Source organism: Mandrillus leucophaeus, unplaced genomic scaffold (assembly GCF_000951045.1).
Source record: "Mandrillus leucophaeus isolate KB7577 unplaced genomic scaffold, Mleu.le_1.0 Scaffold559, whole genome shotgun sequence".
Classification (NCBI taxonomy): Eukaryota; Metazoa; Chordata; class Mammalia; order Primates; family Cercopithecidae; genus Mandrillus; species Mandrillus leucophaeus.
In genome coordinates this window covers 834905-856417 of record NW_012106019.1, presented here as the reverse complement: position 1 = coordinate 856417, position 21513 = coordinate 834905, and the positions used below count along the sequence as shown (strand labels likewise).

The 21513-nt window shown below is 38.8% G+C and overlaps 1 protein-coding gene across 2 annotated transcripts in view; it reads left to right on the top strand.

Moving 5' to 3' along the window:
• MOB1B (MOB kinase activator 1B) overlaps positions 1 to 21513 on the top strand; it is an 89752-nt gene that overhangs the window by 49587 nt on the left and 18652 nt on the right. Inside the window, exons 2-3 of one of the 2 annotated variants that reach the window (XM_011998143.1) lie at positions 9985 to 10096; positions 17093 to 17259. In XM_011998143.1, the coding sequence (XP_011853533.1) occupies positions 10068 to 10096; positions 17093 to 17259 (196 nt within the window). In that variant the 5' untranslated portion in view covers positions 9985 to 10067. The remainder of the gene's footprint in view (positions 1 to 9984; positions 10097 to 17092; positions 17260 to 21513) is intronic. The other variant, XM_011998144.1, reaches the window with a different exon arrangement.

Here is a 21513-nt window from a genome sequence, read left to right as displayed (position 1 = left end):
ACTCTGTTATCCAGGATGGTCTTGATCTCCTGTCCTCATGATCCGCCCACCTCAGCCTCCCAAAGTGCTGGGATTACAGGCGTGAGCCACTGCACACAGCCAATAGATTTCTTCCTTCTTTCCCTTCTTCTCTTCTATCCTTCCTTGTGACATTTCTCTTTGGTATCTTTCTTTTCAGAGAAAATTAACATTTGAACATTCAAATGCTAATGTAACCTTTTTTTTTTTTTTTTTTTTTTTTGAGGCGGAGTCTCGCTCTGCCGCCCAGGTTGGAGTGCAGTGGCCGGATCTCAGCTCACTGCAAGCTCCGCCTCCTGGGTTCACGCCGTTCTCGGGCCTCAGCCTCCCGAGTAGCTGGGACTACAGGCGCCCACCACCTCGCCCGGCTAGTTTTTTGTATTTTTAGTAGAGACGGGGTTTCACCGTGTTAGCCAGGATGGTCTCGATCTCCTGACCTCGTGATCCGCCCGTCTTGGCCTCCCAAAGTGCTGGGATTACAGGCTTGAGCCACCGCGCGCGGCCGCTAATGTAACCTTTTAATGTAAAGCTAATTACTGAGATCACAAACGGTATTTTTATTTATTTTTTAATTTTTTTGTGTGTGTTTTTGCCTTTGGGGTTTTTTTTTTTAATTATACTTTAATTTCTAGGGTACATGTGCACAACGTGCAGGTTTGTTACATATGTATACTTGTGCCATGTTGGTGTGCTGCACCTATCAACTTGTCAGCACCCATCAGCTTGTCATTTACATCAGGTGTAACTCCCAATGCCATCTGTCCCCCCTCCCCCCTCCCCATAATAGGCCCGGGTATGTGATGTTCCCCTTCCAGAGTCCAAGTGATCTCATTGTTCAGTTCCCACCTATGAGTGAGAACATGCCGTGTTTGGTTTTCTGTTCTTGCGATAGTTTGCTGAGAATGATGGTTTCCAGCTGCATCCATGTCCCTACAAAGGACACGAACTCATCCTTTTTTATGGCTGCATAGTATTCCGTGGTGTATATGTACCACATTTTCTTAATCTAGTCTGTCTCTAAATTTCTTAAACCTCTTGATTAGAATGTTTTAATAGTTGTAAAAGGCTTTAGTAAGTTTTATAATTTAATTAACATTATCAGTCTTAGCTAATATTTCAGATTATTCAGGTTATGCATCAGAAGTACGCTTTGGCAGCTCCTATTTAAATCCTCAATGTCTTTGACTTTAATTACACATTAGTTAAAATTGATCTCCAAATCAGAAATGATTCTTATGTTATTAAAAACCAAAAATCCTAAGAAGCAAACACTCAAATCAGCTGCATTTGAAGTTAGATTTATAGGAGAAAATAGTTTATAACTTTTGTGTATGTATTACCAATATCGTCTATGTAATTAAAGTAGAATTGCCATTTAATAAGTAGTTATTTCATAGGACATTTTATCAGTTTTTTATAGGCATTAGCATGGATTTCTTTATTTTTTTAAGAATGAATTTAATGCATTGAATTTCTCATACATGCCATGATTTTGAACTTTAACATAAATTATTTTATAAATATGATTAAAGCTTTCTGCTAGAGTCATTGTTTAATAGAAAAAGAATAAACCTAAACTGTAGTTTTTAATTGAAAGAAAACTTGTACCTATCCTGAATGTATGTGTGTTTTATCTAAAAGATATGTCTGTAGAATTGGAAATTAAATGTGAAGCTCATAGACATTTAAAGAGAAACTGATGTTTTTGTGATAGCCTCAGAGAAAAGATACAGACTAGGGCAGAATTTCTGTATCTGGGTTTATGAACAGGTTTTAGCCCCTCCCTGAATTCCTGTATGCAAAATATTGTGGGTTTTTTTTTTTTTTTGAGATGGAGTCTCACTCTCTGGCCCAGGCTGGAGTGCAGTGGTCAGGTCTCAGCTCACTGCAAGCTCTGCCTCCTGGGTTTGGGCCGTTCTCCTGCCTCAGCCTCCCGAGTAGCTGGGACTACAGGCGCCTGCCACCTCGCCTGGCTAGTTTTTTTGTATGTTTTAGTAGAGGTGGGGTTTCACCGTGTTAGCCAGGATGGTCTCCATCTCCTGACCTTGTGATCCGCCCGTCTTGGCCTCCCAGAGTGCTGGGATTACAGGCGTGAGCCACCGCGCCTGGCCTAATAATTGTGTTTTTTGTCTCTAGAGAGAAGATTCATATTGTCAGATTGTGAAAGACTCAAAATAAAGAACTGGAGGCAAAGAAGTCAGCAAAGAAAAAATTATTAGATAAATGTTTAAGAGCATTGTGGCGGTATTTCCATTTTATGTAGCTCAGAAATATATCTCAGTAGGTTCGGGGAGTTCATTGCTAAGTTATTTTTATTACCGAGATATGATTTACAAAACATGAAGTGCTCAGATCTTAAGCGTATAGTTAAAAAAACGTATGCTCTTTGTAAACCACACTACTTTTAAACTTGAAACATTTCTGTCACCCTAGAAAGTACTTTACCTTTTAAAAATAAAACCATAGGGTCATTTCTGATGGTTTTTTTGACATAATATTATGTAAGCGTACACTCCCATTTCACATAGTTCTAGAGATTCCATTAGCTAAATGGGGTGGTTCAGATTTTATGGAAGAGGAAGTAGTAGTTTGCTAGTTCCTGCTTTTTGCACTTAGTGCTAGTTTTGCCCATTGAACAGCACAGCTGTTTCAACTCTGATGATCTTTGAGGTGATCAAAGAACTGGGATGACATCCCGTATCTCAACACCTGAATCCTTAGAGAGATTAGCTCACATCATTTCTTACAGTTAACCATGTTTTCCTCTTACCCCACAATGATGAATAATCATCTGACATAAAATAGTGAAAGAGCTTTGATAAACTTTTCTAAAGATAGTAGTTGAAGGTAGAGTAACTTAAAAAAAAAATCAACAATTATTGATCTACATTAGAAAGTAGCTTCTGAAAAAATACTCAATTGAATAAGACATGTGGGACCTGCTTCTAAATTGTACACGGTAATAGAAGAGACAGGAGTTAACACACTCTTGTCATAGTTTGGTAAATATGGTAATAGAAGACTGTACATGTACCTAAATGGGTTTATATATTGATAATTGAGAGAATCAGTTATATCAAGCTATAACTTCTGATTTTCCCTCTGTGAGTAGCATTAATAAGCCTTCAAGTGGATAGAGATCTAGAGTTTTGGAAAATCTTTTCAATCAAAATTTAAAAAATCAAAACATTTCCCTTTTTGAGAAAATGAAAAAATGTATAAATACAAAATTTGGTGTCAAAATGAATATTTAGAATGAAAAAAATCACATCACAATTTTAATAACACAAGGTTAACATCACAAAATATAGAAAAATAACATTTTTATGTCAACTGCTAGATATCTCTAATACTTTTTTTTTTTTTGAGATGGAGTCTTGCTCTGTCACCTAGGCGCAATCTTGGCGCATTTCAACCTCCGCCTTCCAGATTCAAGCAATTCTCCTGCCCCAGCCTCCTGAGTAGCTGGGATTATAGGCACATGCCACCACACCTGGCTAAGTTTTGTATTTTTAGTGAAGACTGGGTTTCATTTCACCATGTTGGCCAGGCTGGTCTCAAACTCCTGACCTCAGGTGATCCTCCCGCCTTGGCCTCCCAAAGTGCTGGGATTACAGGCATGAGCCACTGCGCCCAGCCTCTTATACTTTTTTATTTAGATTTTTTGACCACTTCTTCATATGTCAACAGTGTACTTTTTTCTCTAGCATGACTGATCAAATTGTGTTTATTACTGATAGCTTAGAAAAGTTTGAGATTCACAACTCGTTTTATTGGTAGTGTCTGTAATATTTTAAGATTGTTTTCAAATTTGGGGCAGCTCCTAGGGTTAGGCTGTTCTGGCATTGCTATAAGGAAATACCTGAGACTGGGTAATTTATTAAAAAAGAGGTTTAATTGGCTCAGGTTCTGCAGGCTGTACAGGAAGCATCGTGGCATCAGCTTCTGGGGAGGTCTCAGGAAGCTTACAATCATCGCAGAAGGCAAAAGGAGAGCAGGCACGTCACATGGCAAAAGTAGGAGCAAGAGAGGAAGTAGAGAGGAGAGAGAGAAAGGGGGAGAGTAGGGGATGACATGCAACAAACTTTTAAATGACCAGATCTCACGAGAACTCACTCACTATCACACAGACAGCACCAAGCCATGAGGGACCCACCCCCATGATCCAAACACCTACCAGGCCCCACCTCCAGCATTGGGGATTACAATTCAACATGAGATTTGGGTGGGGACAAATATCCAGACTATCTCACCATTGGTAAGTTTTATATGAAGTGCAGTGTTTTTAGATACCTCTGTGCCAATACCATGTGGAGCTCATATCTAGATGTGTCTGGCCCTCTGCCTTAGTGTTAATGATACCAGATAAGGCAGTGCATTGGGTGGTAGGAATATTCCTGGATGTCATTCCTGTACCCAGACTAGCAATTATCTAGTCATACATGGATGTGATTGCACACTACATATATCCTGTGAAACTGAAATATATACCCAACTCAACTTCCCCTTAGTTCAATGCCCAGAATATCAGATTACCTAAGGAGGAAGTATGATGGAGAAGGAGTCAGAAACAGGAGTCAGAAGTCAGAACAGAAGTCTTTAACCAATTGTAGTTGGATTGCTTTCGCAATTTTTGTTAGGACCCTTTCCAAGGCTCTGCATTTTAAACTCTCATGGTAAAGTAAATTCTATAGCCTTGTACTGTAATTTTGTGCTTGGATTCTGTTTGTTCCATTGTGCTACTGAAATGTTAGTTACAATACAAGACGTATGTTATTCTGCGTGCATACTATGTACTATGCTACTTGAACCTATCATGATTAGGCTTATTTGTATAAGCTGAAGATATAAATTTTGACAAATGTCTAAGGTATTTGCTGTGCTTTCAAATTTTTGTCCTGGAATTCTTTGTCAGTTAGCTCAACATTGAAGCTCTATTCTGACCTAGGCCTTGTGATAGGTTCTGGAGATGCAGTGATGACTTAGAAACATTTCTTACCTTTGAGAATCTCATGGTGTTATGTAAAATAGACAATGATAGTATCCTGTCTGAACACAGAGAAGGCATCCTTAACCTGTCTTAGGATATCAGGGAAGCTTCCTGAGGAAAATTACCCCTGCACTGATTATCTAGGGATGACTAGATATTATTTGGTGAAAAAAGAAAGTGCAGTTAAAATTGTATGAGATAAGGAGAAGTAGGCACTACCTGATTTTAACTTTGTGTGTGTGTGTTTTTGTTTCCTATCACGCTGGCTTCTGTATTGTAAGAGTTTAATTTCAAAGCATTTAGACCATACAACTTCTGTGTCACTGATTGCGTTGAATGCCTTTTGCAGGCAAATGCTTTGGCGAAGCTGGTTTTTCTTTGTTCTTTTTTTTTTTTTTTTTGACCAAAGTTTAAGTATGGCAGTACTGTAAAGGGGCCTAATACTGAAAATGAAATTTTGGTGTCAGGACTAGGAAATATTTCTCAATCTGTTACTTTTCTTGCACAATTGGAATCCTTTAGATTTGTCATAGTGAATAAAATAAAGATGACAGATTGATCCTTTTCTTTAATATTGGTAACAGTGGCTCCTCTCAATAAGATTTTTCGTCCTCTTCAACATTATTATTTGAGATAATAAGCATTTATTATGTATTCTATTACGTTTCAGCTTCTGTGTTAGGAATTGGGAATGCAAAGATATCTAAGACAAGACTCATATCCCTGAGTAACCCACAATCTAATGAAAGAGAGGGAGAGGGAAAAAGAAATATAAACAAAAAAGCAGGAGGAGGTCATATTTTAAGCTGACCCTTCCTTCATGGATTAGTGGAAGTATGGCAAGAGGATAAAGTCAGAAAGGGTATTTTATTTATACACATTTAAGTGCATGTAAATGTGCATATATATATAGTCATTTGTACATTTAAAAAATGCTAGTTCCTATTGTAAACCAAAAACTGACTGAGCAGATCTCGATCAATTAGTGGTTTATTTTGCCAAGGTTGAGGATGTGCCTGGGAAAAAGAAACACAAGTCACAGTAGGATCTGTGACCTGTGCTTTTTCCAAAGAGGGTTTTGGGAACTTCAGTATTTAAAAGGGGAAGAGCGAACAGAAGGGGAAGGAAAAAAAAAGGAAAGAGGGTAGGCAGTGAGGCAAGTGGTTACATTCTTGTGAGGCTCTGATTAGCCAGCCACCTTTCTCTTAAGCTTAGTTAGTTTGGGGTTCCAAGATTATATTTTTCTTTCACATTATACTGAGCGTTTGCTCTGTGACTGCTACCTCAAAACTAGGGTGCTTCAAATGTATTTACTCATTTATCGTAACAGCCCTGCAAAATTGGTGATGTCATTCTCAGTTTTTTCATTTTAAACTTAAGGAAGTTCTTAGCCAGTAAGTTAGAAAGACGGGATCTGAAACTGGCCATGAAATATCAAATTACACAATTTCCCTAAGCTTACAACTAAAAAATTGGGGATGATATCACCAGTTTTGCAGGAGTGTTATGACAAGTGAGTCATAGACTCTGAAAAGGCAGGATCAAGACACTAGGTCTTCTTATTGATTTTTGTTTTTCTTTTTAGAATGAGGGTCTCACTCTGTCAGTCAGGTTGGAGAGCAGTTGCGTGATCACAGCCTACTACATACAGCCTTGAACTCCTGGGTGATTCTCCCACCTCAGCCTCCTGAGTAGCTGGGACTATAGACATCACATCCGTGGCTAGTTGGCTAGCTTCCCTCCCCCCCGCAGAGATGGAGTCTCACTATGTTGCTCAGGTTCTTATTGTTGAATTTTAATAGCTCTTTGTATATTTTGGATATAAGTCCTCAACTGTGTATGTGATCTGCAAAGATTTTCTGCTAGTTGGTAGCTTGATATTTGACCTTCTTTACAGTGTCTTTCATAGAGCAGAATTTTGTTTGTTTGTTTATTTATTTATTTATTTTGAGGCAGGGTCTCACTCTGTCGCCCAGGCTGGAGTGCAGTGGCACAGTCTTGGCTCACTGCAGCCTCAACACCCCCAGACTCCTACCTCAGCCTCCTGAGTAGCTGGGGCAACAGGTGTGTGCCACCACACCCAGCTAATTTTTTGTAGAGATAGGATTTTGACATATTGCCCAGGCTGGTCTTGACCTTCTGAGATGAAGTCATCTGCCCACCTTGGCCTCCCAAAGTGCTGGGATTACTGCCATGCACCACTGTACCCAGCCACAGAGGAGAATTTTAAACTTTAATAAAGTCTAATTTATAAATATTTTATTTCATAAGATGCTTTTTTGTATCTAGAAACTCATCAAATTCAAGGTCACATGGATTTTCTTCTATGTTTTCTTCTAGAAGTTTTATAGTATTTTGTCGTAGTTTTAGGTCTATCATCTAATTCATGTTAATTTTTGTGAAAGGTGTAAGATCTGTGTCTAGATTTATGTTTTTGCCTCTGGATGTCCCAGTGTCCCAAGCAGTAGAGAACTACCACTTGTTGAATAGATCATCCTTTCCGCATTGAATTGCCTTTCCTGTTTTGTCAGTATCAGTTGACTCTATTTGTATGGTCCACTGTTCACTTTTATAACGTCAATTATATTTTTCTTTGTGCCTTAAAAAATGCTTAATTAGACATAGTCACATACCTTACAAATCGCCCATTTAGAGTGCACTGTTTAACACAGTTTTTTAGTAACCATCTCCGCAGTGAATTATATTAAAAAGTCAACTTTTTAATCTTACCAGAATTCTTTAATTTTTCAATTCCCCTCACTGCAGTTAATATCTCTTGACTTAACACCACTTGCTTAAGGAGAACTTCAGCTTCTCCATCCTTCCCTGATTGTTTCTTTTCATAATTGCCTGTTTTTGAATATAAGTGTCTCTGTTATTTCTAAAGATATTGATTATATTTAATATGTTCTTCTTGGTTTTCATTAGCATTAGATATATTGTTGAGTAGTTCTTTCATGGTGGTGGTTTTCCTGGAATATTTAGTGATTTGGGATTGTCTGCTCAATTTGAGTGTTTGAGGATATTGGTTTGCTTCTTGGTGAATAGTCTGATTATGGGAGCTTCCCTCTGGTGACAGGAAGGAGTAGGAACCGCTGCCTACTGTATAGAGGTATGCCAGTAGGTTCTCTTTTGACTGCCAAGTTCCCCTGCCTGCTGGGGAGGTGGTTAAAATCCCTCCCTCCACCATGCTCTGAGCTTCAGCTTAGGCTGTGCTTGCCTACTTCTCAGAAAAAGACCAGTCAGAAGGGTATTGGGATTCACTTGTGCAAAGACCCTGGGTTAAGTTTCCCTATAATCTTCTGGAGATCCCCTCAGGGTCCTCTCCCGTAGTCTGGATTCTGAGTTTGGAGCACAGTAGAATCACTGTTACCTTCGTAGAGACCTCTACTGGTCATATCTAAGCTAAGTTTTCTGACTTCTCAGTCACTGTGTCTCATCAACTTTTTAATCTTGTAAGAATTCCCCAATTTCTGAACTGCGGATAGCAGATAGCATTCTTTCTTTTTTTCCAGCCGTGGTAAGGATTTCTTACTCTCCTAACAGTAACAATAGTAGGAATGCCACCTGCCACTAATAATAGTGATTTAAAAGGGATTATAGGCAGAAATGTAAGTAGATGTCTGTTCAGACTGCTGTCTGTCTTGAAACAAGGTTATCTTTTCAATACTCATAGCTTTTAGCCTTTAGCTTTTAGTCTTATTATTTCTAGAACACATTCTATTTTGACAGCTTCTAACATTTTTTTGCAGATGGATATCTGCCTTTCTGAAAGCGTGGATGTGTTTGGCAACATTTGCGGGAAATTGGTGTAGGGTAGAATTTTAATTTTCCTTACTGTCAGAGTATGTGCTGAGTATTCATATAAATTAGAGAAGGTATGAGGAGGGGAAATAGGTGGTTTGAAGATTAAGATGTATCTATTCCCAGCGCTTAGGGAGGTGAATGTGGGAGGATCACTTGAGCCCAGGAGTTGGAGACCAGCCAGGGCAACAAAGTGAGACTTCCTCCCTATAGAAAAATACAACAACAAGAAAATTAGCTGGACATGGTGACGTGAACCTGTGGTCCCAACTACTTGGGAGGCTGAGGTGGAAGGCTAAGGTAGAAAGATCGTTTGAGCTCAGGAAGTCGAGGCTACAGTGAGCTGTGTTTGTGCCACTGCACTCCAGCCTAGGTGACAGAGTGAGACCCTGTCTTCAAAAAAATACACAAATAAAATTACAAAGGGGTGGAGACAAGGGTAAGAAAAAAAGAACGTTTTAAAAATAAGAAAAAAAAGGCGGCTATTAATAACTCTGTTGATATAAATTAGCCTTGTGTTGTTCATGAATGACTTGAGTAAAATATGGTGAAAAAGGGAGAAAATTGTTAGAAATAATTTAGTAGAAGCTAAAGGTAAAGCATTGAGTAATGTTGGGTAGTGGGTAAAAGAATGGGCTTTAGGCCGGGCGCTGTGGCTCATGTCTATAATCCCAGCACTTTGGGAGGCTGAGGCGGGCAGATCTCCTGAGGTCAGGAGTTCAAGACCAGCCTGGCCAACATGGCGAAACCAAAAATACAAAAATTAGCTGGGCATGGTGGCGGGTGCCTGTAGTCCCAGCTACTCAGGAGACTGAGGCAGGAGAATCGCTTAAACCCAGGAGGCGGATGAGCCAAGATTGGGTTACAGCCCTCCAGCCTGGGCGACAGAGCAAGACTCTGTCTCAAAAAAAAAAAAAAAAAAAGGAATGGACTTTAGAGATTTAAATCCTGGATTTAAATTTTGGCTCCTTAATTTACCACTTTTATAATGTTGAGCAGGGTATGTAAGTACTTTAAAGCTTTAGATTTGTCATCCATAAAATAAAGAAAAATAATAGCATGTGTATCAGAGTTACGGGGATTAAATGAGATGTATTGCACGTATATATTATCAGTACAAAGCTTGCAGTAAATGTTAGTTAATATTAATCATCATTATTATCCTGATGTAGGAGTTCTCAGCCTGAAGTTGACTGGAACTATCAATTAACAAGTATTTATCGAATACCTGATCTGTAGTGTTGGACTTAGACCTATGGAAGGAGCTACTGATGTGAATGACAGGTTAGTACCTAGAGGTGGAGCAAAGAGAACTAATAGTAGTGAAGTTCTTACCATAAGTTTCAGTAGTAAGGTAGATATTATTATCTCCATTTTATAGATGAGGAAGCTGAGACTCAGTAACAGTAACTTCTTCGAGACCTTGGTTCTGCCATTTAGCTAGCTGTAGTTAGATTAATAACTCACTTAACCTTGAAGAGATGGAGCTGTTGACACAAATACATGATTTGTGACAAAAAATCATTTATTTTATAATCATTTGTATTACAAATAATTTGCTTTTAATTTTGAATAAATTTACATAGTCTTCAGTGTCAATATATAGGTATCTGGTACAGAAAACAAAATAGGGATAATACAACAAAAACAAAAACTGTTAGGAACTGAGCCTCACAGCAGGAGGTGAGCAGCCAGCAAGTGGAAAAATTGTCTTCTGTGAAACTGGTCCCTGGTGCCAAAAAGGTTGGGAGCCACTGTTTTAGAGTCTCAAAGAGAAAATAAATGATGTTGAAATTTGCAAAAGATAAATCGGAAGACTAAGAGATACGTATTCAGAGCTATCTCTAGGACTAAGTTGTTTACTAGACAAATCACCCTGTCCTGCTCTAAAAATTGATTTGCCTTCAAATACGAGTAAGAGTGGGAAAATAAATGTGAATATCATGGACATTTATTTGGAAAGCAGTGGAGTAATGCTATGAATTATTAATATTATACCTCTAATATGTAATACATCATTCACATTCTAGTTAGAAAGCATTCCATAGTGGTTGAGTATGGTGGCTCATGCCTGTATTCCCAGCACTTTGGGAGGCCAAGATGGGAGGATTGCTTGAGCCTAGCAGTTCGAGACCAGCTTGGACAACGAAGTGAGACCTCATCTCTAATAAAAATACAAAAAATTAGCTGGGTGTGGTGGCGTATACCTGTAGTCACAGCTACTCAGGAGGCTGAGGTGGAAGGATCACTTGAGCCATTTATCATGCCCCTGCATTCCTGCCTAGGCAATAGGGCAGGACCCTGTCTCAAACAAACAAATAAACAAACAAAACAAAACACAACATTCTCCATAGTTAGGTTGCTGTGTTGGAAGCTGTACAAGAGAAATTAGTAGTCTAATACCTGTCCTTTAAGACTCATATGTTGTAGCTGCTCCCATACATTGTTAGTGGGATTGTAAAAGGGTACAATTTATTTGGTGAAAAAACAGGCACTATATAAAATTTAAAAATGTAACTGCTCTTTAGAATAGCAGTTCTAGGAATTTATCCTTCATATATGCACACACACAAGGATGCCTACTGCAGTATTGTTTGTGGTAGCAGATGACTAGAGGAAACAACCTAAATGTTTTTAATAAAGGACTGATCAAACTATATTATGATATAATCTATATAAGGAAATGCTATTTCAGTCTTTAGAAAGAATAAAGTAGATCTACTTGTATCTTAAATATAACAGTTTTCTGGATATGTTAAGTGAAAAACATTATTAAGTACACTACATTATGGTGCTATTGTGTAAAAGCAAACAAAAACAGGCACAAAACTTCCTGATGCTTTCACCAGGTACTAGAAACTGTAATTTGTTCTGAGGTAGGTGGGGTGAGAGGGCAACATACTTTATGTTTTTGAAAATTTTTGTGAAGATTTGCATTCATATATCTTAAAATATGTGAGATATATGCATTTGGGCATACAGTGTTGCTACAAGAGCTTGTACTCACTGATGAGGACTTCTGTGTACATGCTTGGGTATTTGTGCTTTTGAATTTGAAAACTCTGTCAGTTGGTCTTTTTTTTGTTTTTTTTTTTTGGAGATGGAGTCTTGCCTTGTCGCCCAGCCTGGAGTGAAGTGGTGCGATTTCGGCTCACTGCAACCTCCGCCTCCTGGGATCAAGCGATTCTCCTGCCTCAGCCTCCTGAGTTGCTGGGATTACAGGCGTCTGCCACCATGCCCGGCTAATTTTTGTGTTTTTAGCAGAAATGGGGTTTCACCATGTTGGCCAGGCTGGTCTTGAACTCCCGACCTTAAGTGATTTGCCTGCCTCAGCCTCCCAGTGTGCTGGGATTACAGGCATGAGCTACCTTGCCTGGCCTGTCAGAGGTCTTTTGACCTGGGAATGAGGAGCATTATTGACCACCACCATTTCCCAGTTGGGTGGATTCGGGTAAGAGAAGATTCAGGTAGCAGCTGAAAAAACCTAACAAAGACTTTTAGAAGAGTATTTTTAAAAAGTGTTAAGTGGTTAGCATATTCTGCAGTAATAAAGCAGACGGGTTAGACAGAAGGAAAATTAGATGCAGGACTTGAAAGCATTTGAAAGTATAAATGTATGTGGAAATGAGGAACAGAGAAGAGAGTCAAGAGGCTGCAGGGAACTAAAAACATTTACAAACATCTAATCCCTAAATGATACACTTTTGTAAAAAGTCATTTTCCAGACTCTTGAAAAAACAAAATAAAAAAAAGTAGAAGCCCAGATGATAATTTGTGATTTCTTAAGTAACATAAGAAGAAAATTGCAGGCTGGGCATGATGGCTCATGCCTGTCATCCCAGCACTTTGGGAGACTAAGGCGGGCGGATCACTTGAGTTCAGGAGTTCGAGACTAGCCTGAATAACATGGTGAAACCCTGTCTCTACTGAAAATACAAAAATTATCTGGACATGGTGGTACATGTCTATAATCCCAGCTACTTGGGAGGCTGAGGCAGGAGAATCGCTTGAACTTGGGAGGCGGAAGTTTCAATGAGCCAAGATTACGCCATTGCACTCCAGCCTGTGGTTGACAGAGCAAGACTCTGACTTAAATAAGAAAACAAAAGAAAATTGCAAAATGGGGAGTAGAACCTTGTTTTCCTGATTTCCAATCTAACGCTAAGATTATTCCAAGATCGCTTGAACCTTGTGGTCAGCATAGGGCATAGCACCTCCCCCCGCCCCCCCAAAAAAAGAAAACCCAGAAATTAAAAAATTTTTCTTTTAAACTTGATGTATGACAGTTATTTTTTTCTGAACTAATTGTATTTTCCCCCATTCAGTCTTGAGGGATAGAGTAGGATTTGGAGTTTTAGCATTGCACTACCATTTCTTTCTGTTTTAGCATTGCACTACCATTTCTTTCTGTGAGTCATTGTGGTTCAAGAAAAGAAAGGATAATGAAAATACTAAATGTTGCATATATCCTCTCATTTTGCAACTGTCCTATAATACAGGTAGTGTTCATATTTTGTTATTTTTATTAGGCTTTCACTGCTAAAGAAAAAATAGGCTCTGGAAAGTTAGGTAGTTTGCCTGAGATGATAACTTACGTGTGTCAAAGTTGGCCTTCACAAAATTGAACTCAGATTTTATTTTTTCTTTTCTTTTCCTTTCTTTTTTTTTTTTTTTTTGTTTTGTTTTGTTGAGACGGAGTCTTGCTGTGTCACCCAGTCTGGAGTGTAGTGACGTGATCTTGGCTAACTGCAACCTCCGCCTCCTGGGTTCAAGGAATTCTCCTGCCTCAGCCTCCTGAATAGCTGGGATTACAGATGTGCGCCACTATGCCCAGCTAATTATTGTGTTTTTAGTAGAGACAGGGTTTCACCATGTTGGCCAGGCTGGTCTCGATCTCCTGACCTCGTGATCCACCCACCTCAACCTCCCAAAGTGCTAGGGTTATAGGTGTGAGCCATTGTGCCCAGCAGATTTTCTTTTTTTGGAGACAGAGTCTCGCTCTCTCACCCAGGCTGGAGTGCAGTGGTGCGATCTCTGCTCACTGCAACCTCCAGCTCCCAGGTTCAAGTGATTCTCCTGCCTCAACCTCTGGAGTAGCTGGGATTATAGTTGCTCACCTCCACGCCCGGCTAATTTTTGTATTTTTAGTAGAGACGGGGTTTTGCCATGTTGACCAGACTGTTGAACTCCCGACCTCAGGTGATCCATCCGCCTCAGCCTCCCAAAGTTCTGGGATTACCGGCGGGAGCCACCACGCCCAGTGAAGTGTGTGTCTTATGCAAAATTTTGTTAAAGTATTAGAAAGAGGAAATGAAGTAAGTTTCAAGCTTGGTAGGCATGCATCTATTTGTATTATTACCATTTATAGTTATATAAATAAATTTTTAAATTTCATTTTATTTTTATTTTTTGGAGGCAGAGCCTCACTGTGTTACCTAGGCTGGTCTCCAACTCCTGCTCTCTAGCAATGCTCCTGCCTCAGCTTTCCCGGTAGTTGGGACTACAGGCATGTACTGCCATACCTAACATTTATATTTTTATAATTATATTTTAGAGATGCTTGGAGCAAATTTGGTGTTTAATACATTGTCTCATTAAACTGAAGAATTTCCGCATTCTAGTGTGGGTCTAGAGCTTGACTATATCTAATATTTGACCTTTGGATTTACACTTTTGCACTGGAAAGTCACTGAGTGGTTCTAAGCAGAGATGTATCATAATCTAATGAGTGTTTTTATTTTTAGTTTTTTTTCTTTTAGCTTCTGATTCTCTGGTTGAAAAAAAAAATTAAATATATTTTTTAGAGAGGGAGTCCTACTGTGTTGCCCAGATTGGTCTTGAACTCCTAGGTTCAGGCAGTCCTCCTACCTCGGCCTCCCAAAGTGCTGGGATTACAGGCAAGAGCCACTGTGCTGGGTCTATTTTTTACTTTTATTTTTCTAGACAGGGTTTTGCTCTATCACCCAGGCTGGAAAGAAGTGGCATGATCTCGGTTCACTGTATCCTCGACTTCCTGGGCTCAAGTGATCTTCCCACCTCAGCCTCCTGAGTAGCTGGGGTTACAAGCATGCACCACCACACTTGGTTAATTTTTGTATTTTTTGTAGAGACAGTTTCGCCGTGTTGCCCAGATTGGCCTGGGCTCAAGCAGTCCGCCTGTCTCGGCCTCCCAAAGTGCTGGGATTATACGTGTGGGCCACTGTGCCCAGCTCTGTGATGAGTGTTTTTAAAGTGATCCTTTAGGAGAGGGTGTGTGTTAGAGTTGAGGAACATCAGTTTAATTCTAATTAAACACCTGTGGAGAGACCTACATTTAAATGAGAATGCGTGTACTTTACAATGAAAAATACCTGTTATTTGAATTGGGTATTCGGGTTGACTGGTAGATTCTTATTTTATTTCAAGATCCTCAATACTTTTTGACAGCTCCTCAGATGATAATAATAATGCAGCCAGGGGTTGAGAACTACTGGTTTATCTTAGGGAAAGAGGGAGGGATTGGGGTGAGGGGTTAAAACTTGAGAGGAGGTAGAGTGAAAAGCTTTGCAGAGTTTGGAAAGTGTCACCATCGTTTATGTAGTTTTTTTTGAATTCCTCTTTCATATTCATATGTTCAAATGCCTAGATGTTTTTGATGATGTGAATTTAATAACGTTAAAGTTCCCACTTATCTAGCCTCTTTTTTTCCAGTCTGTTTCTTTTCATAAGAAGTGAAGGAGAATAATGGACGGGGGTGACTCCTAATTTGATAAAAATTTGCTAGCATTAACAGAAGATTTAAAAATCCCCCCGCTGTGTTTTTTCTTTTCTTTTTTCTTAAGGAGAGGGGCCTCATTCTGTTGCCCAGGCTGGAGTAGAGTGGCACGATCATTGCTTACTCAGTCTTGAACTCCTTGGTCTTAAGCTATCCTTTGGCTTCAGCCTCCCTAGTCCCTAGCTGGGACTACAGGCTGCACCATCACACCTGACTTAATTTTTAAACATTTTTTTAGAGATGGCGGTCGGGGGGTCTCACTATGTTGCCCAGGCTGGTCTCGAATTCCTGGCCTGATGCAGTCCTCCTGCCTCTGGCCTCCCGAGTAGCTGAAATTACCAGTGTGAGCCACCACACTCAGCTTTCCGCCTCTTTTTTTTTTTTTTTTTTCCTCAGAGATGGAGGTCTTGCTCTGTTGCCCAAGTGGTAGTGCTGTGTCTATTCACAGGTGTGATCATAGTGCACTACAACCTCAAGGGATCCTCCCACCTCATCCTCTTGAGTAGCTGGAACTAGAGGTGCCCAGCTCTCTTAAAAACTATTAAAACCACCTTGAAGCCTAGTTTCAGTTGATCCATTAAAAAATTTATGTATATATATACACATACACATTCGCTGTGTGTGCTTGTGTCTGTATCTCTGTATCTCTGTATGTGCGTAAGCATTCAGAAATTTGAGCAAACCAGCCATACTAATGTCTAGCTACTTAACTGCTTAACCAGAATTCTGGACTAAAATTGATTACTGATACTTCCTATAATTGGGTAGAAAAACATGTAGCTTTGCTTTTCTTTCTTTTTTTTTTTGAAACGTAGTCTCACTCTGCCGCCCAGACTAGAGTGCAGTGGCACAATCTTGGCTCACCGCACCCTCCGCCTCCCGAGTTCAAGCGATTCTCCTCCTCAGCCTCCCGAGTAGCTGGGATTACAGGGACCCGCCACCAAGCCTGGCTAATTTTTTTGCATTTTTAATAGAGATGGGGTTTCGCCATGTTGGCCAGGCTGGTCTCCAACTCCTGACCTCAGGTGATCCGCCTGCCTCTGCCTCCCAAAATGCTGGGATTACAGGCATGAGCCACTGTGCCTGGCTGAACATGTAGCTTTTTTTTCTTGTTCCAGAATTTTTATGTTTTATTGATATCAAATTGTATCTTTATATTTCTTTTAAGAAGGAAACAAATTTATTTTATTAGAATGAGAGACTTAGAATAGGAGTGAAAGGAATAAAATAACTAAAACTTATCATGGAAGTTTTTTTTTGTTTTTTTAGATTACAGTTTATAATCCTGAGTCATTAATTTATTGAGAAGAGGTGTTAGTTACAGCTTAAAAACTTTTTCTTTTTGTGAGTTAACTAGAGACAGCAGAGAAAGTTTGTAGGAGTTTTGAATGGAGAGCACAGTAGTTACAGCAATTATATTGCTGGGATTTAAGCCAATACAGTTTAGGTCTAATGTTTGGTGAATGACCCTGTTGAATGTCATGCCTTAAATATTAAACTCCTTTTTTTTTCTTTTCTATTCATAGTGGTAGTCGCTCTTCTAAAACTTTTAAACCAAAGAAGAACATTCCAGAGGGTTCTCACCAGTATGAGCTCTTAAAACATGCAGAAGCCACACTTGGCAGTGGCAACCTTCGGATGGCTGTCATGCTTCCTGAGGGGGAAGATCTAAATGAATGGGTTGCAGTTAACAGTAAGTAGCCTTTCTATTTCTCAGTAGACTGAATTAGGATAATAGCCTCATTGTTGATGAGTGTTGGTGCTATCTCTTCTAGGATTTAGTTAGCAAGCTAACACCATAAAAGAGTGATAATCTAACTTTAACCTTCATGTTACTTTATTATTATTTTTTGAGACAGGGTCTCACTCAGTCACCCAGGCTGGAAGGCTGGAGTACAGTGGCACAGTTATGGCTCACTGCAGCCTTGACCACCCGGGCTCAAGCAATCCTCCCACCCTTAGCCTCTAGCATAGCTAGGACTGTAGGCACATACCATCATGCCTAGCTCATTTACAAACATGTTTTAGTAGAGATGGGGCTCTCACTATGTTGTCCAGGATGGTCTTAAACTCCTGACCTCAAGTGATCCTTCTATCTCAGCCTTTCATGGTGCTAGGATTACAGGCACTAGTCACCACATCCAGTCTTGTTATTTTATTTCTGAATATGGAATTTTATGAAACCTTGTTTCCTATTTTAATATAAAGCATAGATTTACTATCTTCATTACAATAATAATTTTTCATTTATCAAACACTGTATAGACACGTCACTCTCCTTTCTACATGGATGATTTTATCTTTATAACCTTACGATGTAGGTATGATTATTATTTTGGTTTAATAGATTAAGTTGAGATAATTAGTAAATTGCCTAGGTCATATAGCTATTAAATGGCAGAGCCTGGGCTCAAATATACAGCTATAGAATTTCAGAGTCTATGGAGTCAACCACTATGGTAAATTGCCTTTTTCAGTGGCACACTCAGTTATTTGTCTAATTGTGCTTTTTTTAATTTTTATTTTGAGATGGAGTCTTGCTCTGTCGCCTAGGCTGGAGTGCAGTGACACGATCTCGGCTCACTGCAACCTCTGCCTCCTGGGTTCAAGTGATTCTTCTGCCTCAGCCTCCTGAGTAGCTGGGATTATAGGCATGCACCACCATGTCCGGCTAATTTTTATATTTCTAGTAGAGATGGGGTTTTACCATGTTGGTCAGGCTGGTCTCGAACTCTTGACCTTGTGATCCACCCGCTTCGACCTCCCAAAGTGCTGGGATTACAGGTGTGAGCCACCACGCCCGGCCAATTGTGCTTATTTTTTAAAAAAAGACATCAAGTAGTGATCTTATGAAATTAGTAAAATATATTTATGAGATGTTCTTAACTCCTACAGAGAATAACATATGAATAGTAATTATATTCTTGAGAATTAAGCCAGAGGAAGTTGAGGAATAAAAGGTTCAGGGTTTTTCAACATTAATGGAAAAAAAAAAAATTAGAATTTTATAATTGAAGGAAATTGATTTGAATTTAGTAAAAATAAAATGAAATTTAATTGAAAGCATACGCAAAATATCTAGGCTTTAAGAAAATGCAAAACAGTATTTTTCTTATATTTGATGGCCTCTTATTATAATTTGAACTATGTCATGGAATTTATAAATTGAGTGGCCCCTCCTCTAATACCTTTTAGGAACCAGGAGATTTTATTATGATGTCTTAAAACTTACTGTGACAGCATTTACACAAGAGCCATGTTATTATTATGTGCTTATCCTCCTGGACCAAGAGAGTCTAGTTATTTGAAATAAAGTGATTTATTTGCTTTATTGATGAGGCCTGTCGTATTTCCAAGATGGTTCTGTGTCATCTCCAAGACAATATTCAGAACAAATCTCCAATATATGTGTATGTTCTTTTTGTACGAATTTGTGCCTTTTTGTAAAATTTGAGAGTTCATTTACTCATGTTTAAAATGTAAGGATGGCTGTATAGAGCTTCTGTAGTACAGTAGATTCCGACTTGAAATATAAAAGCAAATAATCATTTTCTGTCTGTATTCTGTCTCTTTCTCAGTTGCCACAACTGAGTGTCTGTACCTCCCTTATCTGCTAGGGATACATTCCAAGATGACCAGTGGATTCCTGAAACCGGTGATAGGACTGAACCTTATATACACTGTGTTTTTTCCTGTACACCACATACCTATGATAAAGCTTAATTCATAAAGCTTAATTTAAAATTTATTAAAGATTAATTTAAAATTAAGCACAACAGGAGGTTAACAACTATTAATAAAATAGAACAGTTACAATTATACTGTAGTAAAAATTATGTGAATATGGTCTCTCTCTTTCAAAATAATCTTATTGTGCTTTACTTAACCCTTCTTGTAATCCTTCACTCTGATAACCAAGGTGGCTACTATAAGTGATTAATGGGCACGTATACAGCTAGACAGAGGGATGATTCGCATCCCAAGTGGACGGAGTGAGATGGTGTGAAATTTCATCACGTTACTCAGAATGGCACACAATTTAAAACTTACATATTGTTTATTTCTGAAAATTTCCATTTAATATTTTCAGCCCGTGGTTGATCACAGGTAACTGAAACCATGGATAGTGAAACCACAGATAAAGGGGGACTACTGTACTACTGAAACACCTAGAACTTTGAGAACTTTTAAAATTTCACAGTAATTCTATGATTTTACTACAGCTGGACACAGATTGCTCTGGACTGTAGCATTAGAACATCTGCTTAGGATATACTCTGCTTTGAAAATACAGCATTTAACTGAAGTGTTGGACTGTAAAATTTTCCTTATTTATAGTAATCTTCCCAAATGACACTTGATGAAGTAGGTGAATAGGGTTGGAGTCAGGACAGATACTTCCACTCACTGGCAGTGATTCAGTAAACATTTCAGGTTCATAAAAGAGTAAAGGGAATTATTGAAAAGATTTATAGCCAAATGATAGGTGAAAGTATAATTACTTAGCTAATACAGGAGAAAAACAGAATAATAAAAAATAATCCTAAAGAATATAAGGAGAGACTGGGTGCATTGGCTCACGCTGTAATCCCAGCATTTTGGGAGGCCGAGGTGGGAAGATTACTTGAGGCCAGGAGTTTGAGACTAGCCTGGGCAAGACCTGTCTCTATAAAAATATAAAATAAAATAAATTAGCTGCGAGTGGTGGTTCACATCTGTAATCCTAGCTATTCCAGAGGCTGAGGTGGGAGGATGGCTCGAGCCCAGGAGTTCGAGGTTAGCCTGGGCAGCATAGGGAGACCTCTTCTCTAAACTAATAAAATAAAAATTTACCCACCAAGGACTCTTGCATTCATAACTGTAGTTGAGATCTCTCCCCAGGCTTCACGAATTAGTCAGAACTCTACCTGATAACACTATTTTGATGTCTAAATGTGATTTCAAAGTGAACATGTTCAAAAAGGAACACAGAAAAATATAATTGAAGTTATGAAAGTTACCAGTGGTCCATATAAATAGAATCAACTGATCTTGACAAAGAAGAAAAGGCAATTCAGCGGAGAAAGGATTATTTTTTCAATAAATGGCAGTGAACACTGGGACATCCAGATGTAGAAACATAAATCTAGACACAGATTTACACCTTTCAGAAAAATTAACATGAATTAAATGATAGACCTAAAAATACAACACAATACTATAAAACTTGGAGGAAAAAAAAACAACACAGGAGAAAAATCTATGTGACCTTGGATTTGGTGATGAGTTTCTACATACAAAACCAAAAGTGTGCTTTTAAAAGAAAAAATAAATTAGACCTCATGAAAATTTAAGAGGCCAGGCACAGTGGCTCACGTCTCTAATCCCAGCATTTTGGGAGGAGGCCACGTGGGCGGATCACTTGAGCTCAGGAGTTCAAGACCATCCTGGCCAACATGATGAAACCCCATCTCTACTAAAAATACAAAAAAAAAATTAGCCAGGCATGGTGGTGCATCCCTGTAGTTCCAGCTACTTGGCAGGCTGAGGCATGAAAAAATCCGTGGTCATAATGGGAGATTTTAACAATCCTCTTTCAGTAACAGATCGAAAATGCAGAAGAAAAAATCAGTAAGGAGTTAGAAAAATTTGAGCACCATGATTAACAAACTTGACCTAGAAGCACATGACCTAAGCATCTAAGAGTATATATATGTACAATTTCAAAAATGGAAACCAATACATTTTCTGACCATGGTAGAATCTCACTAGAAAGCAGTAGTAAACAGAAATCTCTATATATTTGGAAAAAGCAAATCTCAATGAAAATTAGAAAATATTTTGAACTGAAATTTGGTGATGAAAATACTATATATGGAAACTTGCGGGATATATTATAGCTAAAGCTGTGTTAGAGGAAATTTAGAGCCTTACATAAACACATATATTAGAAAAGAAAAGGCTGGGC